The 24,196-nt window shown below is 42.0% G+C and overlaps 1 protein-coding gene across 1 annotated transcript in view; it reads left to right on the top strand.

Moving 5' to 3' along the window:
• Positions 1 to 24,196, top strand: part of PM20D1 (peptidase M20 domain containing 1) — a 38,524-nt gene that overhangs the window by 6,592 nt on the left and 7,736 nt on the right. The window contains exons 3-10 of the mRNA XM_007523122.3: positions 6,008 to 6,240; positions 6,655 to 6,741; positions 8,223 to 8,356; positions 8,614 to 8,733; positions 9,963 to 10,038; positions 10,377 to 10,438; positions 10,696 to 10,774; positions 13,582 to 13,653. Coding sequence (XP_007523184.1) covers positions 6,008 to 6,240; positions 6,655 to 6,741; positions 8,223 to 8,356; positions 8,614 to 8,733; positions 9,963 to 10,038; positions 10,377 to 10,438; positions 10,696 to 10,774; positions 13,582 to 13,653 — 863 coding nt within the window. The remainder of the gene's footprint in view (positions 1 to 6,007; positions 6,241 to 6,654; positions 6,742 to 8,222; positions 8,357 to 8,613; positions 8,734 to 9,962; positions 10,039 to 10,376; positions 10,439 to 10,695; positions 10,775 to 13,581; positions 13,654 to 24,196) is intronic.

Raw genomic sequence — 24,196 nt, 5'->3', positions numbered from 1 at the left:
GAACCAAGGTCCTTGTGGGATGCAGAAGCTGGAAGGTCTGGCTTCTGTAATTGCTTCCCTGCTGAACATGGGCGTCGACAGGTCGATCCATACTCCCAGCCTGTCTTTCTCATTCCCTATTGGGGAAGGGATCTGGGGAAGCAAAGCTCCAGGACACATTGGGGTTGTCTGTCCAGGGAAGTCTGGTCGGCATCCTGCTAGCATCTGGAACCTGGTGGTTGAAAAGAGAGTTAACATACAAAGCCAAACATATTGTTGACCAGTCATGGAGCTAAAGGCTGGAATAGTGCAGATGAAGTGTTGGGGGGGGGGGGTGTCTCTGTTTTGTATATTCCAAAGGGCCTGTTGTGGCTATACTAGTGGTGCTTTTTTGTTTGTTTGTTTGTTTTGTTTTGTTTTGTTTTGTTTGCCTTAGCCTGAAATCTGATATGCAGGTGGATCCTAATTATTGTCTAAGGAGATGATGTCATGGCTGGCAGAAGGACCAGAAAGCTGGATCAGGGAAGAGAATAGGTCCCAAATATGGGAAAGGTGTATAAACATTGTTGATTGTAAACCCCACTGATTTGATGTGATCTGGGGCCCATATTCAGCTTAGGAGCCTATGTGACCTCTGCATCCATGTAGATCTGAGTTCATATTCTGTGGTCATAAGTAGGAATGTTCCAAGCTGCCCCAATATCAGGACCCATCTTCCTCAGGTGTAGCATAGAGTATATTGTCTAGCCACCCTTTGGAGGGTGGAACATTCTCTACCATTGTTAATCCAAGTTGAGGACAAGGTCTTATGGGGGCCCCAAAGAGGTCTATTGTGTTGTTTCTGATACAGATGACTGGTAACAACGGAGAGAGGGATTTATTCGAGGTCTAGGCCTGTCATGTCTGTTTGGGAATGTCAGGACTCCCTGACTAGGGCCCCAGCTGATGGGGTGGCCTGATAGTGACTAAAGAGTAATTGTTAAAGTATGCCAGTCTCTTGTCCTTATTCAGCTTTTGCAGTCTTTGCTTTGATGAGGTTAGCTTTGGAGTGAGTGAGAGAACTGTAATAGGAAGTAGATGAGGAGGGTATCTAAGTCTAAGTAGGCACTATTTCATTATGAACTTTATACTGACTCACTACAGTCTGTTGTATATTTTTGCTTTCAGGTATATATTTTGCACTAATTTATGGATACATGTGAACATATGCTCTATCTCATGGGACCTGGTCTATATCTAGGATTTGAGACTTTGTTAGGAAGTGAACCTCCTGGAATGGAATTACTATCAAAGGAAAAGTCTCACCCAAGTAATGGGGATGAAGGGTTGACATTCCATGCCTGATGTCTCTGGACACAGTCTGAAGTGAAGAATGCTGAGGTGGTACTCGTTGCATTGATTAGGTTGGGATCAACAGATGCAATATCATTTGATATGAATTGAGAGAAGCATGCAGGAAATTGAGCCATTCCCTAGAGGTTCCAGGGCTTGGGAAAATATAGGCTCTATAGAGGAAGTGGGAGGTTTCTGCTGTCTTAGGATTTAAGAAGACAATACATAGTTATTGCTATAATCACATTACTGGGCAATTGGGTTAACTTTAAAATATCCCTTTGTTAGGATTTGCTATATTATACACAACCTCACCATAATTTATGTCCTTTGACATTATTTGTATATAGTTGTGCCACCAGTTGTTTCTGTTCTCCCTGGTCTAAGCTTTTAAGAGAGTCAACATATCAAAGACTCAGCCTATGTATTAAAAAGACTCACTCTGTGATTTTAAAAGTTTGAGACATTAAATTAGTTTTTACCCTCTCATATTAATTAAATAGTGATTTATCTGACTACAAATTGATAGGAGTGTACATAAACACCATTCCCGCCATCAAAAGACCGTGTCCCATTCCTCTCCCTCTCCCCCCCACCCTGTGAAGCTGAACATCCACCCTCACCCTCAACCCAGAGTTTTCACTTTGGTGCCCTACTCCACTACCTTCACTTTCTAAATCACCTCTATACCTACTACTACTTCCAGGTGTCCTTCCTTTTTTCTTCTTCTCTCTCAGATAAGAGAAAACAGTGCCTGGCTTCCTCTGGTATTTTCCAGAATTACTTCCCTTTCAGTGATGGTATAAAAACAGGATTACTAGGGGGTTGGGTGGTAGCGCAGTGGATTAAGTGCACATGACACAAAGCACAAGCACTGCACAAGGATCCCGGTTCAAGCCCCTAGCTCCCCATCTGCGGGGTGGTTGCTCCACAAACAGTGAAGCAGGTCTGCAGGTATCTGTCTTTCTCTCCCCCTCTCTGTCTTCCCTTCCTCTCTCGATTTCTCTCTGTCATATCCAACAACATCAATGGCAACAATAACGAAAACAACAAGGGCAACAAAATGGGGAAAAATGGCCTCCGGGAGCAGTGGATTCCTAGTGCAGGCACTGAGCCCCAGGAATAACCGTAGAGGCAAAAAAAAAAAAAAAACCAAGATTACTGGTGACAAACACTTGAGATCCTGGTGGAATGGGGATACGGAGCCCTCTAGTTTTCTTCCCCTATAACTTACCCCCTTGGGAGTATGGACCAAAGTTCTTTTTGAGGTGCTGAATGTGGGAGTTCTGGCTTCTATAATTGCTTCTCTGCTGGACATGGACATTATTGGCAGGTCAATTCATATCCCCAGCATGTTTCTACCTTTCCCTATTGAGATAGGGTTCTATGAAGTTGAGATTTTAGGAAGCAGTGGCTACATGACATGCACAGCATGTAATCATATTAGAATCTGGAGCTTGGTGGATAAAAGGCAATAAGTTAGAAAGCAGGAAAACAATGTTTAATAAACAGAGACCATAAAGTATGAATAGAGCAGATGAAAGTAGGGATATTAGGGTGGAGGGAAGCTAGGAAGTCTATTTTAGTTATGTTCCTAGGAGCCCATGGCTTAGTAACCTTTGCCTGAGCTTGATAGCTAATATGGAGGTGGATTAGAAATATTTTCTGGGAAGATGGTGTCAGAGTTGAGAATAAATGAGGAAGCAGGATTAGGGTAAAAAGTTGCTTGCAAACTTGGAAGAAAATATGTAAATGCAATTTGTCGTATGCTTTACATTGGTTTGTCCTAGCCCTCCCCCCGCCAAGAGAATTGGATCAGTCCTGTTAATTTCGCGGGCCTGCTTGGCCCCGCCCCAAGGAACCCCGAGTGAGGGTTCCTGAGTTCCTGAGTTCCAGAGTAAGAGAGAGTGCTTGTGCCGCCGCAAAGAGACAGCAGAGTTCTGTTTGGTTATTAGTTTGTCTTAGTTTATGAATCGTTGTTCCTGAATAAAGAAATACAGCTTCCCTGCCCAGCTGTTGTCTCCGCGTCTCTGTTACCCGCCATGAAGCAAGCCAGCCCGGCAAGAGCCTTCTGAAATTTTAACAACAGCAATTAACTGTTTACCACATCGATCTAAACCAAGACCCATATCTATTCATATTTAGCACAGGTGCCTGTACAACCTCAAATCTCTGTCAGACTGAGCTCACAGTCCATGGTCAGAGTTGAGAACATTCTAGGCTGCACTCATTTCAGAACCAGTCTTCCTCGAGTGGCAGAGTAGGATGACCCAGCCACTCTTTGGAGAGGGGGACAGTCCCTACCATTGCTAGTTCATAGTAGGGTAGTTCATGAAGAAGCCAACAAAAAGGCCTATGATGATGTTCCCACTGGATATTACCAGTGATGGTAGAGAAAGGGATTGATTAAAGGTCTAGGCACATATTATCTATGAAGAAAACCAAAAACCCCCTGTCTAGTACCCCAGCTGATGGGGCTGGCACACTTCTTTATTAGGTTACTGCTTTGTTTGTTGTTGTTAAACTGTATAAATTCTTTACAGATGTTTGCTATCAGTTGTTTGTCTGATGTGTAGTGTGTAAATATCTTCTCCCAGTTACTGAGTTGCCTGTTATCCTTGGGTAGTTTGCTTTTGGTGTATAAAATCTTTTCAATTTGCTTTAGTCCCATTTGTTTACTCTTGTTTTCATTTTACATGCCTATGTACTCAAGTCTCCAAATATGTCTTTGGTGTTAAGATTCTTCAATGTTTCACCAATATTTTCTTCCATAAAATTTATAGACTTTCTGGTCTAATATCTAGATCTTTGATCCATTTTCATCTGATTTTGGAGCATGGTATTAGATAATGATCTGGTTTTATCTTTTTAAAGGAAGGAAATTCTTTTTTAAAATATTTATTCTCTTTTGTTGCCTTTGTTGTTTTATTGTTGTAGTTATTATTGTTGTTGTTACTGATGTCATCATTGTTGGACAGAATAGAGAGAAATAAAGAGAGATGGGGAAGACAGAGAGGGGAAGAGAAAGATAGACACCTGCAGACCTGCTTCACTGCCTGTGAATCAACTCCCATGCAGGTGGGGAGCTGGGCTCAAACCAGGTCCTTGTGCTTTGTGCCACGTGGTGTACACTTAACCCACTGCACTACTGCCTGACTCCCCTAGTTCTATTTTTTTTATATGTGACTGTCCAATTATTCTAGCACTATCTGTTGCAGAGGCCTTCCACCTGAGCCCCCTCCCCATGGTTTGGGCCTTTTTGTTGTTGTTTAGGTGATTATATAGTGTGGGCTAATTTCTGGGTTTTCAGTTCTGTTCCATTGATCCCAGTGTTGATCTTTATTTCAGAAGCATGTGTCTGAATTACTATTGCTTTGTAATATAAACTGAAGTTTTATACTGCTGAAGTTGAGCATGAAGCCTCCATTTTTATTCTTTTCTGTCAAAAGTGTTTTGGCTATTTATGTTTGTTTGTTTGTTTTGTGGACCCACACAAATTTCTTTAGGGAAAATAAACAAATAAAAGTTTATTAAAAAGAAAAAAAGATTGGAGGGGGATAAAAGTCAGTTACTCAAATCATTTCTTTCTTTTTTATTTTCTATTTTTTATTTTCTCTTTTTTTTTTTGCCACCAGGGTTATTGCTAAGCCTTGGTGCTGGCAAATGTTGAGCTGTTGTAGGTCCCACACAAATTTTGGGGCAAGTTGTTTGATTTCCTAGAAAAATATCATTGTAGATTGCTTTTATAGAACGGTCATTTTAATAACGCTTTTTCTTCCAATCCAGGAACAAAGAATATTCTTCCATTTCTGTGTGTCCTTCTCTATTTCTTTTATCAATGTTCTATAGTTTTCCTTGTAAAAGTCCAATTTACCGGTAGCACAGCGGGTTAAGCACACGTGGTGCAAAAATGCAAGGATCCCTGTTTGAGCTCCTGGGTCCCCACCTACAGGGGAGTCACTTCACAAGTGGTGAAACAAGTCTGCAGGTGTCTACCTTTCTCTCCCCATCTGTCTTCCCCTCCTCTCTCTATTTCTCTCTGTTCTAACAATGACATCAATAACAACAATAATAACTACCACAATAAAAAAAAAGGCAACAAAAGGGAATAAATAAGTAAACAAATATTTTTTTTAGAAAAAGTCCAATTTGGGATCTGGGTGGTAGCACAGCTGGGTGGTAGCACAGCAAGTTAAGTGCACGTGGCGCAAAACACAAGGACTGGTGTAAGGATCCTGGTTCGAGCCTCTGGATCTCCACTTGCAAGGGAGTCGCTTCACAAGCGGTGAAGCAGGTCTGCAAGAGTCTTTCTCTCCCCCTCTCTGTCTCCCCTTCTCTCTCCATTTCTCTCTGTCCTATCCAACAATGATGACATCAATAGCTACAACAATTAAAAAAAAAAACAAGGGCAACAAAAATATTTTTAAATAAATATTTAAAAAGGTCCAATTTACAATAAATAAATTCAGCAAAGTAGTAGGATCCAATATTAACACCCATAAATCTATGGCCTTTCTGTATACAAATGATGAATTAGAGGAAAGGGAGTTGAACCCCTCAAAATAAAATAGCTTGACATGAAAGGAGGTGAAGATAAAATATTTTTAATAAGTAAATAAAAGGAAAATTGGGCATTTTCCACACAATTGTAAGAAAACCAAGAGAAACTGAAATCTGGCTTTCTCTCTGCCTCCAGTCTTCCCCACAGTGTTCCAAACCAGCTTCATCCAGCACGAAGTTGTGGGAACGTACAGCCACCTGTTCTCTGTGCATGGCTCTGACCCAAACTTGCAGCCCTACCTACTGCTGGCTCACTCTGATGTGGTACCCGCCTCAGAAGAAGGCTGGGAGGTGCCTCCCTTCTCTGGGTTGGAGCGTGACGGCTTCATCCACGGCCGAGGCACCCTGGACAACAAGAATGCCGCGATGGTTTGCACTGCTGGGTTACCTCTGCTTCAGGGCTCGGGAGGTTGTCCCAGGACTGGGTGCTTAGCAGACCCTGAGGGTGCAGGGGGTGGGGTTGGAGGACAAACTGATGGCCAAAAAGGTCTTGGCTCTGGGAGATGGGGTTCCACACATCAGTTTGTCGTTTCCCTTTTCTGTGCCGTGATTTCTCAGCTGGGAAATGAGGATTCTAGTTTGCCCAGGGCTCTTTTGGCTCTGACATTACAAGGTGTGTAACTCACCTCTAAGTGGTAAAGGATTTATGCAGGGTTCTATCCCCAGTCTCGTACTGGATGCATTTGATCTTCTGTCTTTAAAGAGTCTATAAGTCCAGGTCTGGGGCTGAATTTCTGACCCTCTGGATAATGAACCTTCTCTCCCATTCACCTCTGCCCACAGGCCATCCTGCAGGCCTTGGAGCTCCTGCTGGCCAGAAACTACATGCCCCAAAGATCTTTCTTCATTGCTGTGGGCCATGATGAGGAGGTAGAGCTTCCCCAAACCTATTTCTGGGCCTTGTAAGGGGTGTTCCAAGTCTAGTCTGTTCCACACCGAAAGGGTTCCCAGTATTTCTGTATATTCAGTGTGCTAGAACCATCCCAAATCTGCCCAAAATGTGGATATTTCCCAGGCTTTGTGTTAAGTATCTGAAGTTGTTTTCATTTTTCAGTGCTGGAGCCTCATACATGCACAGTTCTGCCACTTATATACTGATTGTTTTTATCATTGAATTGTTTCAGAGAGAGAGAGGGAGGAAAGGAATAACAATTCAGCATGGTAAGGAGCTTCCCCTGGGTGCTGGGGAGCTCTTGGTGATGCCAGGGTTAAAGCCAGGGCTTTGTGTATAGCTCACCTACCTGGTGAGCTCTCCTAGCCTCCTGAGGTTTTTTTTTTTTTTTTTTTTTTGGCAGGTGACAGGTGTCACTGGGTCCTCATGCATGCATAATTTCACTACTCTTGGTTGACTTTTTTTAGTGAGAGACAAACATAGTACTCCCATGTCCTAGAGATAAAACCTGATCCATTTGCACAGCCAGGCAGGTGCTCTTCCAGGTGAGATATGATATGAAGATATCATATCAAACTTCCAGATATGAAGTTTTGATTTTAAGGAATCCTCTGAAAGTAATTTTAGGTTCACAGCAAAATTGAGGAGGCTCAGGATTTCCCTTCTTCTCTCTGCCACTATGTACGTTCCCCATTATCACCTCATCCCCCAGTGGTGGCTCACTTGTTAAAACTGATACATGGATACAAAGCCTGTTGTTGACAGTTGATGTTGTCTGAATCGGTGGGTCTGAACAATTGCATGATACCATGTGTTAGGTTGTCGGAAAAGTATTTTTCTCTATGCAAAAAATGCATCATCACTTTTCTGACAACCCAGTCGCTATCACTGATTTTCATGCAGAGTATGAAAATCTGCCCAAACTACCTTCTCTTCTCTGCCTGTTTGTCCTTCTCTCCCTCCTTCAGCCCCTGACAACTGCTGAGTTGTTTTTTTTTTCCTTCTCATAGTTCTGCCTTTTCTAGAAGGTTGTGTTATGTAGTTGGGGTCATACAGTATGTAGCCTTTTCAGACTGGCATTCATCACTTGGTTGTACATAAGAATTTTTAACCAACTACCTGATAATACTGGAGGAAGGCAAGCAGTGATGGGAAGAGAACTGGACAGGGATAGAGAACAGTGAATTCTCCTGGTGCTGCTTCTTAGGTGCTGGACCATTCACTACATTCTCTGAACCCCACCTCTTTTGTTCATTTATAAACAGAGAAGGGTGGGACCCTTCCAACTTGCATAGCCCAGGGCTGGGGGGGGTGCAGAATTGGTTAGAGCCTTGCTGTGCTTTCTCCAAAAGACTGCACAGGGGTGTTTTAGGGGCCCTGCTAAGATGAATGGGTCTCCATTTGCTACCTCTGGAGGTCTGGCCAGGATGGACCAAGACTCCTGGCTCAATGTCCACAGGTGTCAGGGCTGAACGGAGCTCAGGAGATGTCAGCGCTGCTCCAGGCCAGGGACATCCAGCTAGCCTTCATTGTGGATGAGGGTGGCTTTATCTTGGATGGCTTCATTCCCAACCTCAAGAAGCCTTTTGCCATGTGAGTAAAACACCCCATTCCCCACCCAGGACTGCATATTTACCCTATATGCCAAGACCCCATGGAGACAACTCCTCTTGCTTTAATATCCCAACATTTCCACCAGGTCTGGACTCCCCTGTCCATCTTCCTTTAGTGTAGACTTCTGTAAGCATCATGGAGCTGTCCCCTGCTCCTCCAGGCCACTTCTTGTGAATTGTCCTATGGGATGATTCAGGGAAGGAGGAAGCCAGCCACTCTCTGATCCTCTCCTCCAGGGTTTCAGTTTCTGAGAAGGGCGCACTTAACCTCATGCTGCAAGTCAACATGACTCCAGGCCACTCTTCAGCTCCTCCAGAGGAAACAAGCATTGGCATCCTGGCAGCTGCTGTGAGTCGGTGAGTAGCTCCCAGCCCTCACCCTCTCAAGAGTTTGGCATGGAGCACCTAGCACTCCCTTCCCTTGAGTCTGTAGAGCCTAGGTCTCCTGCCCTAAAACTAGACTGTAGGTACAAAGGGCACCACGAAAAGGACAGAGCCACCAAGAAAGAGGTCAGAAGAGGACCTAGCAGTAGCACATGGAAATGGCAAGTGAGGGTCAGCAGACGAAACAGTTCAAAGGGAGTCGGCTGTAGCACAGCGGGTTAAACGCAGGTGGCTCAAAGCAGAAGGACCAGCATAAGGATCCCGGTTCGAACCCCGGCAGGGGAGTCGCTTCACAGGAGGTGAAGCAGGTCTGCAGGTGTCTATCTTTCTCTCCTCCTCTCTGTCTTCCCCTCCCTCTCTCCATTTCTCTATGTCCTATCCAACAACGACAACAACAATAATAACTACAACAATAAAACAACAAGGGCAACAAAAGGGAATAAATAAATAAAATAAATATATAAAAAAATAAATAAACTACATTTCTTTAAAAAAAAAAAACAGTTCAAAGTCCAAACCAGAAATTAAAGAACTGAAGCTAGCAATGATTAGTGGAGCAGTCTAGAGTCTTCACCTACTCTAGCAGGATAAATAAGGCTTCTGAACTTGGATCTGTGACCACTGAGTTCACCTCTGATTGAATTTCTCAGAAAAATTGGAGGAGAGTATATTCATTCAGTTAAATATTTAACTAACTCTCTAGAATGTTCAGGGTTTCATGATAGACATATAGCTGTGAACAAAAAAAGAAACAACAGTGAACTCAGAGTTAGTGAGGAAATTGACAACTGCACTTCAGGATGGTAGGTAATCTGAGATAAGAAGGGACAGCCTCATTGGTGGCCAGTGGATAAAACGTTAGACTCTCAAGCACAAAGTCTCTAGTGTAATCCCCAGCATTGCATGTGCTAGAGTGATACTCTAGTTCTATCTCAATAAATAAATAAATCTTAAGAGATAAAGAGAGTGGTAATGAGGAGCCTTGTCTTAGACTCCTAGACAGAGGTGGTCCTTTGAGACTTTCAGATGGTTGGGTGGTGAAGGTGACTGGAGAGTGAAAGGAGATGCCCTGGCCAGGCCTGGTAAAGTGTCCTCCTACCTCCTTCCATCTTTTCAGGCCACTGACCTTCCATAGGTGAAAAAGAGGCAAGTCTCACCACCCACAGGAGCTGGGTAGGTTTTAAGAAGTCTTTCTCTTCCAGCCTGGAACAGACACCATTTCCCAACATGTTTGGAGATGGGCCATTGAAAACAACATTGCAGCTACTGGCAAAGGAGGTAAGGGAAGAAGTCCTGCACTGTGGAAAAGGAAGGCAGGGTGGCAGGGAAGTCCCCTTTGCAATAATAAAAGTGTCCCTGTGCTCTACCCACCCTCACCTATAAGTAGCCAGTGACTGCACCAGGACACAAATTTGACTTGTTCCAAAGACCTAACCCACCCAAGCACCCTTTGTGATCTGGTTCCCACTTAAAAGATTATGTCCACTTCTCCTTGAGGCTATTCTTGAAGATACCCAAGACAGATCTACACTAAGGAGAGACCCAGAACATATTACCGGTGATTCTGTTGTGCTGGTCCCTCTGAAATCCTTCTGACCAGGTTCTTTCCCTTTCAGTTTTCTTTCCCTACCAATATAATTTTGAGCAACCTGTGGCTGTTTCGGCCCCTTGTAAGCAGGTAAAGTTTTTCTTTCCTTTCTTCCCTACCTCAAACTCCCTTCCCCCGTCGACCTCCCTTCCCACCACCCAGCAGTCCCCTAAACCTCAGTCTGACTAAATAATCAGATATGAGTTACATTTATTCCTTTCCAATACATCTAATCTCTCCTAGCCTTAAAGGTCCACAGGGTTCAGGAGAGTGGGGGATCTTCCAACTAGTTCTTTCTTCATTTAGGAAGTTGTTCGTCACATCTGACATGGGTCCTCTTTCTTTAGGTTAATGGAGAGGAATTATATAACCAATGCGTTGGTCAGGACCACCACAGCACTCACCATGTTTAGTGCAGGAGTCAAGGTAACGGGGCCTGGTTTCTCCTTCACCCCTTAACCCTTTACCCTCTGCCCATGTAGCCCTCTTTGGCTTTATCTCCTAGCTCTGTCCTTCTTTCTCTTGTAACAGTTCAAATGGGAAGGGCTGATGCCGAACTACTCTGGGTAAGCTGCAGGAGCCAATGTTCTAGCTGAGGCCTACAAATTATCTGAGACCACCAGCCATATTTTGTATAGGTATATTTTAGGGAGTACTTACAGCATCCTTAGGTTAGTACCCTCTCAAAAACACAGCTAGTATATGAGTTTAAGAAGTATTATTTAGCAGTTCGTTCATTCAACATACTATATATTTACTTGTTTAATCATGAAGACTAGGTCACACTTTTTTTTTTTTTCACTACCGACCACTGCTCAGCTCTGGTTTATGGTGGTGATCCCATAAACCTGGGATTATGGAGCCACAGGCATGAGAGTCTCTTTTGCATAATCATTATACTATCTACCCCCACCCTAGGTCAAACTTTTCTACCAAGAATACTTCTATTATTCTCATATTTTAAAACATTTATACACCTAGAAAATTTGAGTGATTAGTGTATTTTCTGCTAGACCTACCATAAGAGAAACTTAACTGCCATTTACAAACACTATAAACATCTATAAAATTTTATTCATTCATTCATTTATTTATGAGAGAGAACCAGATCATCCATCACTCTCACACATGATGATGCCAGGGATTAAAGTCAGAACCTCATGTTTGAGAGTCCAATGTTTTACTACTGAGCCACCTCCCAGGCTGCCTATACTGGTGGTATACACAATACTTAAAACAATTATCATTTCACAGAATCTGCTAGATATTGGGTAGCTTTGGCAAACATAAATTCTGTATGTAGTTCACTCATATAAAAATAAACTTCAGGTAAAGCTATTCTTATTCAAAGAACTTCTTTTCTGCAAACTAATTTAATTCTTTTTGGGTTTGGCCGCACTAATAGCCACACTAATCAGTCTCAGCCAAATTATTATTCTTTATTGGGGTAGTAATTTTTTACAGCCAACAGCAAATAGAATAATTTGTACATGCATAACATTTCCCAATTTTCCACATAACAATACAACCCCCACTTGGTCCTCTGCCATACTGTTCCAGGACCTGAACTCTCCACCCAAACCAGCTCAGAGTCTTATACTTTGATGCATTCAGTCAAATCTTTTTTGTTTCTGACTAGAGCATGGTTCAATCCTGGCTATTGGTGATGATGGGAATTGAAGCTGGGACTTCTCAGTTGTGTTACCACAGTGCTACCTCCCAGACACTGCCTTTCCGGAATCTTGAAATCAGGAGGCCATTCCTGTCACCACCAGTATCACCAGCACAATGTCAAGGTTCACTCTTCACATAGAATGTAACATGGCCTTGAGGACCTCTGGTGATCTAGAAGGCTGATTGAATATATGTGGGTGACTCCTCAGAATTCATTCCTAGCATAACTGATTGGAGTGCCCCTGTGTGTCAGCAGGACTAAGTTATCCTCATCAACTGCCCATATTATTTTGTGCCAAAATAATAACATCTGAATGGTGTTCCCCCCCCCCATCTCTTTCTTTATTTAATACCAAAGCTCTCCTTAGCTCTGGCTTATGGTGATAGGGGATTGAACCTGAGACCTTGGAACTTCAGTCATGAGAGTCTTTTTGCCTAACTATTATGCTATCTCCCCTGCTCTTAAATGATGTTCTTATCTATTCAGAATACTTTCATTTGTTACTCCACATATTTCTCCTAAAAGTTCTGAGTATCATTGCCCAAATTGCCAGTTCAAAAAGGAGGGGGGGAAAAGGACAAGAAGTTGCAGTTATTTAAAATCACACAACTAATTTGTTAACATCTCACTTCTCCTGTTGCTAGTCCAGTGCTTTTTACACTATTCCAATTCAAAGAAAGGCCTGGTGTTGGAAAATCGATTTTCTTGTGACTGCCAAGGGGTAATAATCCCTTCTCAGATGAGTCTGTGCTCATCCTGGTCAGATAAAGACCAGAAGCAAATTTTGTAACTGGGCATGAGAATGCCACCAGCACCCGCATCATCGCTGTCCCTCCCAGGGGCTAAACACATCTTGGGGTGGGGACCTGCAGAGCCTCTGGATGCCCTGTTCTGAATAAGAACTAGTGTAACAGCCACAGAAACATCATAGGCATCTGGGGACAGAGCTCACACAGACGACAGCCAATGACTCTGCATGGGGCCCAGACATGCTGACACATTGAAAACAACCTTGCTGTGGGCAACCCTCCATGACCCCCTCCAGGACCAAGAAGCATGAAAGTCTAGCCCAAAGCAGACTCCTCTAGCTCTGAACACACATCAGGGTCCAGAGCAGATAAGAAGTTGACTTACGGGAGTTGGGCGGTAGCGCAGTGAGTTAAATGCACATGGCACAAAGTGCAAGGACCCTATGAAGATCCCGGTTTGAGCCCTCAGCTCCCCACCTGCAGGGGAGTCACTTCACAGGAGGTGAAGCAACTCTGTCTATCTTTCTCTCCTCCTCTCTATCTCCCCCCCTCATTTCTCTCTGTCCTATATAACAATGACAACAACAATAATAACTACAACAACAATAAAAACAAGGGCAACAAAAGGGGAAAAAATTAATTAAATTTTTAAAAAAGGTTTAAAAAAAAAGAAGCTGACTTACATCATTAATTTTGGTATCAAATCAGCTCCCTTTCCCCACTACTGTGGCATTTGTCATCTCTTAGACAGGGACCAGATGTTGTGGACTTGAAGTTGCCTTAAGCCAAGTTTGTGGTTCTCTCACCAGGTGAATGTCATTCCCCCAGTGGCCCAGGCCACCATCAACTTCCGGATCCACCCAGACCAGACGGTCAAGGAGGTATGTAGCATCTGTTCCCAATAACTGGGAGCAGCACAGCTTCAGGAGCCAGGTTTAGCTTCAATTCTGAAGCCGTTTCTGTCCCTCAGTTATGTAACCAACACTTCTCAAAGGCTTCCTATGCACCATCTCCTTCTCTAGGCTGCATCTCTGAATTAGAAGGACTTAAGAGTCTGGGAATGGGAAATGTGTACTAGTAACAGCAATAGCAACAAACACACTTAATGAGCTGGTACAGAGTTTAGCACTGTTCTAAGGTGCCATTTAATCCACACAACCCCCCTTTCAGGCTGAAACTGTATTCTCACTTAAAAGGGGGAAGCTGAAGCACAGATCAACAGAATGCCGGTAACACACCAGGGTTATACATCTGGGGTCTAGTGCCAGTCTTCTTTCAGCCACCAGTCTCAATGATGACAATTAGGGGTGAGCAGAGCACCAGGGAAGTCTTTTCCTGACCTCTAGAAATTTTAGCTTAACAAGTATGACTTTGGCTAGAAGTTGGGCATTCAAGAGTAAGGTTAGAGAGCAAGCTGAATTGGGAAGAAGTGATGGGAGACTGAAAACAGAGTTAGTGTGACATAGTGGGTTAGTGTGTATCTCATGCTGGAGAGTCTGGACAGAAAGGAATTTATAAAGGTCTTCTTCCTTCCCTTGGGGTGGTAGCATGAGGGCAAGGGGGATAACACAGTGGTTATACAAAAAGACTTTCATGCCTGAGGTACCAAAGGTTCCAGTTTCTTTTCCTTTTCTTTCTTTCTTTCTTTCTTTCTTTTTTTTTTTTTTTTTTTTTACCAGAACACTACTCAGCTTTGGTTTATGGTGGTATGTGAGACTAAACCTGGGACTTTAGAACCACAAGCATGAAAGTCTTTGCATAACCATTATGCTGTCTGCCCTGCCCAAGGTCCCCATTTCAATCCCCAGAACCACCATAAACTAGAGCGCAATAGTGCTCTGGAAAAACAATAATTTTTTTCTTACATAGAGACAGAGAGAAATATCAGCTGGTGGTGTTCCCAGTTGAGTGTATATGTTACAGTGAACAGGTACCCCCACCTGTGGGGGGAAGCTTCACAAGCCATGAAGCAGTATTGTAGATCTCTCTCACCCTCTCTTCCACTTTCCCTCCCTCTCCCTTACATCTCAGTTCCTCTCTGTCTCTACCCAATAAATAAATAAATAGAGAGAGACAGACCACAGCACTGAAGCTTTCTTTGAGGTGATAGGGGCCAGTTTCAAACCTGGGTCACACACATGACAGCAGAGTTTCCAAGTGAGCTATTTCACCATACCCACAAATCTGCTTGTAGGGAGACAGTGCAGGTGGTGGGTGATTCAGAGGAAGTAAGGGAACAGCAAGAGACAGAAAGCTGTTTGTAATATCTTGGGCACCAAGTACGAAGGACTGGTGTGAGGCTATGGTCATGAGTGAAGAAGGAGCACCACCACCCAGAGGTGTGAGAGATGGGCTTAACAGGATGTGTGTATGAAAGAGAAAATCAGGATGGACGGCTGCAAAGAGCACTACTTAGTCATATGCAATGCTGAGGAGTGAATCCAGGGTCTTACATATACAATGCATATACTCTACTTGCTGAGGCACCACAACTGAAAGGTCCTCTCTTTATTTCTTTCTTTTAATATTTTATTTATTCATGAGAAAGATAGGAGGAGGGGAGAGGGAGAGAGAGAAAGAAAAGGAACCAGACATCACTCTGGTACATGTGCTGCCCAGGGATTGAACTTGGGACCTCATGCTTGAGAGCCCAATGCTTTATCCACTGCGCCACCTCCTGGACCAGTCATCTTTATTTCTTTACTAATGAGTGAGGAGAATCAGAGCATCAATCTGAAACATGCAATGCAAAGTTAGGACAAAAGGGTATGGACAGAGCCTTGCAATGATATATCAGGAACGTCAATTTAAAAATTATTAAAATGGGGGCCAGATGGTGGTGCACGTGGTTAAGTTCACACATTACAGTGTGCAAGGACCCAGGTTCAAGCCCCTGGTCCCCACATGTAGAGGGAGAGCTTCACAAATGGTGAAGCAGGTCTGCAGGTGTTTCTATGTCTCTTTCCCTCTCTATCTCCCCCACCACTCTCAATCTTGGGCTATCTCTATTCAATAAATAAAGACAATAAAAAATGTTTTTAAAAAGTTACTAAAATGAATACAGGGAAGACAACATAATTATTATGCAAATAAATTTTCATGCCTGAGACTTCAAAGTCCCAGGTTCAATCCTCTGCACCACTGTAAACCAAAGCTAAGCCAAATAAAAATAAAGTTATTAAAATGGGTTCATAATTTCAAATCACATTATAGCAAAAAAAAAAAAAAAACACCAGGTATTATTAGAAAATTTAGCAAGGAATGAAACCTTGTGTAGAGGTTAGATCAGGCTTCCCTGAGCAAGTGACATCAGGATGAGTAGAAGCTATACAAGATGGCTCTCACTTTGAAGAAAAAATCAGTTTATTTCAACATCAGGCTAAGGGACCAGAGAGGACAGGGATGGAAGAGAGAGAGAAATCTCCTAGTGTAGTGTGTATGCATTGCCATACACAGAGCTCAGGTTAAAGCCCCAACACTCTAGTACTGTGGGATCTTTATCTTTGTCTGAAATAAATGAAATAGCCCAGGAGCAGTAAAACTGTACAAGTCCACAGAGCCACAAAAATGATAAACTGAAAGGTAAACCTATCCTTCAAGAACTGATCCAAAGAAGCAAAACATCAGTCCTAAAATGAAGACTTCCACAGTTCAGCAGGGTTAGGGGTTAGAGATTAGAGATTAGGGCAGGAGGTAACTGCTCAGATCCCCAAATGAGCTACTCACAGATTCTGTAGGCCTTTCTCCCAGAGTTCTTTCGAGTAGAGAACTTTGTTTATCCTCACAGGGAACATGGCACACCCTTCAGTGAAGAGTTGGGGAAGAGATTGATGGCCTGCCCAGAGTCCCCCACCATTAGGGGGTGCTGGGGCCAGAGTGAGCCCTGGGCTGTGCTGTTGCTTTTCATCCGGTGCCAGCCTTTGTCCTCTTCCAGGGGGCCCCAGGGGCCAGGAAATCACTGGATTCCCTCACCCAGCTTCTTTCCACCAGTTTTTTTCCAGCCTCATTCCAGCTCCATGCTCTTTGCAAGGGCTATTTTCCACCAGCTGGGACTTTCATTTCCCTGGGTCCTGGCACTCATCCCTCCTCTCCAGTCCCCTGCTGCCTTGGCCTTCCTTCCCGGTGGGCTATCTGATCAACTCCTGGAATCCCTCAGCCCATCCTGCCTGCTTGCCCCAGTGAGGAGTGGAAAGTCTCCATCATCCTGAGCAGCATTGTCCTGTGCTCTCCTCTCCCTCTTAACTGCCCCACACAACACATACACTTCCTGCAGGGCTGAGGGCTGTGGTACAAAGCCATGGATCCTGTGGGGACATACAACTCCCAGAATCCTCTCCCTTCATCCTTGACTGGCCTTCCAGCTTGTAGACCCAGGAGGGTCACTGTCATGAGGAGCAGAGACCTTCAATAAATTAACACACTGTGTGTAAAGGAAAGTCAGCTCTGAGCCTAAAGACATATAAATTAATAGGAAATGCTTCAGAATACCCCATTAAAAGAAAGTTCCAGAATATGACACCATTGGTGGTGGTGAGCACCTCAGAGGCTGGATGTCTACCTTTCTGGAGTATGAAGATTCCTTACTTCATTCATTTACCTAGTATTGAGCACATACTATAGGCTAGACAGTCTTCTTTTTTTTTTTTTTTTTTTTTAACCAGAGCACTGCTCAGCTCTGGCTTATGGTGGTGTGGGGGATTGAACCTGGGACTTCGGAGCCTCAGGCATGACAGTCTCTTTGCATAACCATTATGCTATCTCCCCAACACTAGACAGTCTTCTAAGAACTTGGGGAATTGGTGAACAGGATAACCAATATTCCCACTTCTTTCTTTTTCTTTTTTTTTTTTTTTTTTTTTTGCATCTGGAGTCACACACATGTGCAATGGCAAGTCCATTCTAGTAAAAAAAAAATAAAAAATAAGAGGCCCAGGTGGTAGTGTATCCAGTTAAGAACACATATTACCATGCAAAAGGATCTGGGTTTGAACCCCTTCCTCCCGTCTGCAGGGGGGACACTTCACTAGCAGTGAAGCAGGTCAATGAGTGTCTGTTCTTCTCTCTCCCTCTCTCCCTCCCTCTCCCCCTCTCAATTCTTTCTGTCCTATTCAATAAAACAGAAATGGAAAAAAAGTGGCTGCCAGGAGTAGTGGGCTCAATAGTGCTGGCACCTAGCCCTAGTAATAACCCTAGTGGCAATTAAAAGGAGGAGGAGGAGAGAAGGAAGGGAAAGGAAAGGAAAGGAAAGGAAAGGAAAGGAAAGGAAAGGAAAGGAAAGGAAAGGAAAGGAAAGGAAAGGGAAGGGAAGGGAAGGGAAGGGAAGGGAAGGGAAGGGAAGGGAGGGGAGGGGAGGGAAGGGAAGGGAAGGGAAAGAAAAGAAAAGAAAAGAAAAGAAAAGAAAAGAAAAGAAAAGAAAAGAAAAGAAAAAAGAAGGGAAAAGAAAAGACAATAAGCTAACAAAGCCTAGAGTTTGGTGTCACTCAATTTTTATATGGACTCCTGTCCACATTCAGACTTTGTTTTCTGGGTTATTATTATTTTATTTCCTTTATTGGGTGATTAATATTTTACATTCAGTAGTAAATATAATAGTTTGTACATGAATAAGATTTATCAGTTTTCCACATAGCAATACAACCCCCAATAGGTCCTCTGTCATCTTTTTCCAGGACCTGTATTCTCCCTCGACCCACCCCAGAGTCTTTTACTTTGGTGCAATACACCAACTCCAGTCCAGGTTCTGCTTAGTGTTTTCTATTCTGATCTTGTTTTTCAGCTTCTGCCTGAGAGTGAGATCATCCCATATTCATCTTTCTAAGTCTGACTTATTTCACTTAACATGATTGCTTCAAACTACATCCAACATGGGCTGAAAACAGTGAAATCACTATTTTTAATAGCTGAGTAGTATTCCATTGTGTATATAGACCACAACTTGCTCAGCCACTCATATGTTGTTGGACACCAGGGTTCCTTCCAGGTTTTGGCTATTACAAATCGTGATGCTATGAATATAGGTATACACAGATCTTTTTAGATGGGTTTGTTGGGTTCCTTAGGATATATCCCCAGGAAAGGAATTGTAGGGTCATAGGGTAGGTCCATTTCTAGCCTTCTAAGAGTTCTCCAGACTGCTCTCCACAAGGGTTGGACCAGTTGACATTCCCACCAGCAGTGTAGGAGGGTTCCTTTGTCCCCAAAACCTCTCCAGCATTTGTTGTTACCTTTTCTGATGTATGACATTCTTACAGGAGTGAAGTGGTATCTCATTATTGTGTTTATTTGCATTTCTCTGACAATCAAAGACTTGGAGCATTTTTTCATGTGTTTTTCAACCTTTGGGATCTCTTCTGTGGTGAATGTTCTGTCCATGTCCTCTCTCTATTTTTGGATGGGGTTATTTGTTGTCTTGTTGTTGAGTTTGGCAAGCTCTCTCTATATATTTTGGTTATTAAACTCTTGTCTGATATATGGCATGTAAAGATCTTCTCCCATTCTGTGAGAGGTCACTTTGTTTGGGTATTGGTTTCTTTAAAAGCTGTGCAGAAGCTTTTTAATTTGATGTAGTCCCATTGATTTATTCTTACTTTAGTCTTCTTTATAATAGGAGTCATTTCATTGAAGATGTCTTTAAAATTTATGCAGAAAAAAGTTCTGATAATATTTTCCTCTAAGTATTTGATAGTTTCTGATAGTTTCTGGTCTAACATCTAAGTCCTTAATCCACTTTTATGTTTGGTGAATTATAGTGGTTCAGTTTCATTTCTCTGCATGTTTCAACCCATTTTTTCCAACACCATTTGTTGAAGAGAATCACCTCTTCCCATTTAATAGTCTGGGCACCTTTGTCAAAGATTAGATGTCCATAGGTGTGGGGGCTTACTTCTGGGCTCTCAATTCTATTCCACTGGTCAGTATGTCTATTCATGTTCCAGTACCAAGCAGTTTTTGATGACAATGGCCCTATAATACAATTTGAGATCTGGAAGTGTGATGCCTCCAGTTCTGTTCTTTCTTCTCAAGATTGTTTTGGCAATTCTAGGCCTTTTCTGGTTCCAGATAAACATTTGTAGCATTTGTTCTATTCTCCTAAAAAATGTGGTTGGGATCTTGATGGGGATAGCATTAAATTTGTATGTGGCTCTGGGTTATTACTTCTTCCAAGCCATGAACATGGAATATCTTTCCACTTCTTTGTGTCTTTTTCAATTTCCTTGAATAGTGACTCATAATTTTCAGTATACAAATTTTTCACTTCTTTGGTTAGGTTTATTCCTTGATATGTTATTGTTTTTCTTGCTATTGTAAAAGGAATTGATTTATGGATTTCATGTCCTTCTAACTTACTGTTTACATAAAGGAATGCCACTAACTTTTGTACGTTAATTTTGTAGCCTGACACAATTCCCTGATGATTTCCAAAAGCTTCTTGCTAGATTCTTTAGGTTTTTTTATGTATACTATCATGTTGTCTGCAAATCAGGAGAGTTTGACTTCTTCTCTTCCAATCTGTATGCCTTTAATTCCTTGCTCCTGCTTGAATACTATCACAAGAACTTCCAACACTATTTTGAATAGTAATGGTGATTATGGGAAGCCCTGTCCAATACCTGATCTGAGGGGAAATGCTTCCAGTTTTTCACCATTGAATATGATGTTGGCTATAGGTTTGCTATATATAGACTCCACTATCTTGAGGAATTTCCCATCTATTCCTATTTTTTACAGTGTTTTGATCATAAAGGGATGTTGGGTTTTGTCACAGGTTCTCTCTGCATCTATTGGTATGACCATGTGGTTTTTGGTCTTGCTTTTATTGATGTTGTGGATCACTTTGATTCATTTACGTATATTAAACAAACCTTGCATCCCTAGGGTAAACCCTACTTGGTCATAATCTTTTTAATATGCTGCTGTATCTGGTTGGCTAGAATTTTGTTCAATATTTTAGCATCTATGTTCATCAGAGATATTGGTCTGTAGTTTTCTTTTTTGGTTGTGTCCCTGTCTGCTTTTGGTATCAGGGTGATGTTGGCTTCATAGAAGCTGGCAGGGAGTATTCCAGTGTCTTCAATCTTCTGGAAGACTTTTTAAAATTAGAGATATTAACTCTTCCTTGAAGGTTTTTGTAGAATTCATTTGTAAAACCATCTGGTCTAGGACTTTTATTCTTGGGAAGGTTTTTTGATAACTGTTTCAATTTCATTAGCTGTGATGGGCATGTTTATATTATCTAGTTCCTCTTTATTTAATTTTGGGAGTTCATAGGTATCTAGGAAATTATCCATTTCTTCCAGGTTCTCTAGCTTGGTGGCATATAGTTGTTCATAGAAGCCTCACATGATATGTTGAATTTCTGTGGTGTCTGTTGTGTTATCTCCTCTTTCATTTACAATCCGACTTATTTGGGTCTTCTCCCTTTTTTGTTTTGTGAGTCTGACTAAAGGTTTCTTGATTTTGTTCACTCTTTCATAGAACCAACATTTACTCTCATTGATCTTATGTATGCTTTTCTTATTTTCAATGTTATTGATTTCTGCCCTAACTTTAGTTATTTCTGTCCTTCTGGTTGCTTTAGGGTTCCTTTGGTCTTCTTCTTCTAGGTCTTTAAGATGTGTAATCAGGTCATTTTTCCTTTTTCTTGTTTCCTAATGTGTACTTGTATGATTTGAACTTCCCTCTCAGTACTGCCTTAGTTGTGTCCCAAATATTTTTATAGCTTGTGTCTTCATTTTCATTGAACTCTCAAAACATTTTGATTTCCTCCTTTATTTCCTCTTTGACCCAGTTGTTGTTAAGGAGTGTACTGTTGAGCTTCCACATTTTGGAACCATTACTAACCTTTTGTGAATTGTTAAGTGTTAGTTTAATACCACTGTGGTCTGAGAAGATGCTTGGGATGATTTCAATGCTCTTGAATTGGCTGATGCTGTCTTTGTGGCATCTATCCTTGAGAATGACCCATGCAGACTTGAGTAGAATGTGTATTCCAGTTTCTTGGGATGAATGACTCTGAAAATGTCTAATTGTTCTAGTTTATCTATCTCCTCATTCAGCTTCTTCATTTCTTTATTGATTTTCTGCCTGGATGATTTGTCAAGTTGAGAAAGTGGGGTGTTGAAGTCCCCTATTATTACTGTGTTGCTGTTAATATACTGCTGTAGCTCTTTCAGTAGATGTTTGATGTATTTAGATGGCTTCTCATTGGGTGCCTAGATGTTAATAATTGTTAATTCCTCTTGATTGACTGATCCTCTGAGCATTAAGTAATGTCCATTCCTATCTTTTAAAATTTTATTGATTTTAAAGTCTATCATGTCAGATATGAGAATAGCTGTTTCTGCCCTTTTTTTGTGGGCCATTGGCTTGTATGATAGTTTTACATCCTTTCAATTTAGTCTGTGTTTGTCTTGTTGAGTTAGTTAGGTTTCCTGTACAGCATATTGTTGGGATGTATTTTCTGATCCATCTTCCTACTCTGTGTCTTTTAATAGGTGAATTCAGGTCATTGTCATGTGTTGATATCATAGATTGAAGATATTTTGATGTCATTCTTGTAGATTTTTAGAGTGTTCTGATATATGGCATATTTGTGGTGGTCTGACTCTTTATAGGAGAGCTTTCAGAACTACTTTCAGGGCAGGCTTGGTGATAGTTGATTCCTTCAACTGTTGCTTGTCTGAGAAGGTTTTTATGCTTCCATCTACTCTGAATGACAGCCTAGCAGGATACAGCAGTCTTGGTTGAAAGCCCTTCTCATTGAGCACTCGATAGATATCTTGCTTCTGGTATTTGTGTGGAGAAATCTGCTGCTAATCATATGGGTTTTCCTCTGTAGGTGACTATTTGTTTTTCTCTTGCAGCCTTTAGGATCCTTTCTTTATGCTTATTCCTTTTCATTCTAAATATGATGTGTCTTGGAGTGTTTAAGTCTGGGTTAATTCTGTTTGGGACCCTTTGGGCTTCTTGAATCTTTATGCCTTTTATGTTGTCTACATTAGAGAAGTTCTCAGCTATTATTTCCTGTAAAATTCTTTCTTCCTCCCCCCCTTCTTCCTCTGGTAAGCCAATAATGTGTATGTTATTTCTTTTGAAGTCATCCCATATGTCTCTGTTGTTATTTTCAGTATCTCTTAATCTTTTTTGAGATCTCTTACTTCTTTCTTAGTTTTCTCTAATTCATCTTTGATCTTTCTAATTCTGTTTTCAGCCTCATTTAGTCTATTCTCTCTCCCCTCTGCTGTTTTCTATAGTTCTGCTATTTTGTTACCCTATTCTGATACTGTTTTAGCTTGTTCAGCTAGTTGTGCTCTTAGCTCTGCTATTTCAGCTTTCAGCTCTTTAATTACCTTGAGATAATTAGTGTTTTCTTCCAGAGTCTCATTTGTTGTTTTCCCATTTCTGATGACAATTCTTTTTTTTCACTTTTTTTTAATATTTATTTTATTTATTTATTCCTTTTTGTTGCCCTTGTTGTTTTATTGTTGTTGTTGTTGTTGGATAGGACAGAGAGAAATGGAGAGAGGAGGGGAATACAGCAAGGAGGAGAGAAAGATAGACACCTGCAGACCTGCTTCACCGCCTGTGAAGCGACTCCCCTGCAGGTGGGGAGCCGGGGTTCGAACTGGGATCCTTATGCCGGTCCTTGTGCTTTGCGCCACCTGCGCTTAACCCACTGTGCTACAGCCTGACTCCCCTTCTGATAACAATTCTTTCAAACTCTTTACTCATTCCTGTGACTATTTTCTTAACTAGTGTTTGAATGTTGACCTCATTATTTTGTGCTTCAACCTTGGGGGGCTTTTAGGTGGACTTTTGTACTGGTCCATTTCTTCAGTATTTCATGGTTTAACCATTCTATGTAGTATGTTATGAGGTCCCTCTCTCAGTACCTTTCAAACTACTGAGAACTCTTTCCTAGATTGACTTGCGTCTAAGTAAGGTACTTAAATAGTTCACAGTTGTGGAAATAAACAGTTGTTTCAATATTATTCTAGTCCCTGAGTTTGATCACAGTGGCTGTTAAAGCCTCCTTTGTTCTTTTTCTTCCTTGTAGGCTATGGGAGCCTTAGGGCTTTTTAACTATAAGTAGGCTTTTTAGCTTAATTACTCACTCCTGACCAAGAGATAAGTCAGGGTGAAGGAGAAATAACACAGTGGTTTGCACAGAGATTCCTACGCCCTGATGATCCAAAGCACCAGGCTCAATTCAGCTGCTCTTCCAGCAGCAAGAGCCAAGCTGAAAGTACTTGGCCCTTGTCCCATATATACTCTGTGGTTTCTTTAGCAGTTATTCACCATGTCTCCCCAATTCATTAGGAGAACAGTGTGGAAAGGTTCTCACTATACAGCTCCACCTCTAGCCCACCAGGGTATAGAACTTTTCCTGAGTTTCTGGGCCAGTTCTCTACTCCCCCTTGTCGG

Source organism: Erinaceus europaeus, chromosome 19 (assembly GCF_950295315.1).
Source record: "Erinaceus europaeus chromosome 19, mEriEur2.1, whole genome shotgun sequence".
In the NCBI taxonomy this organism is placed as follows: Eukaryota; Metazoa; Chordata; class Mammalia; order Eulipotyphla; family Erinaceidae; genus Erinaceus; species Erinaceus europaeus.
Note: the sequence above shows the minus strand (reverse complement) of the source record. Positions and strands in the feature narration are given on the sequence as shown.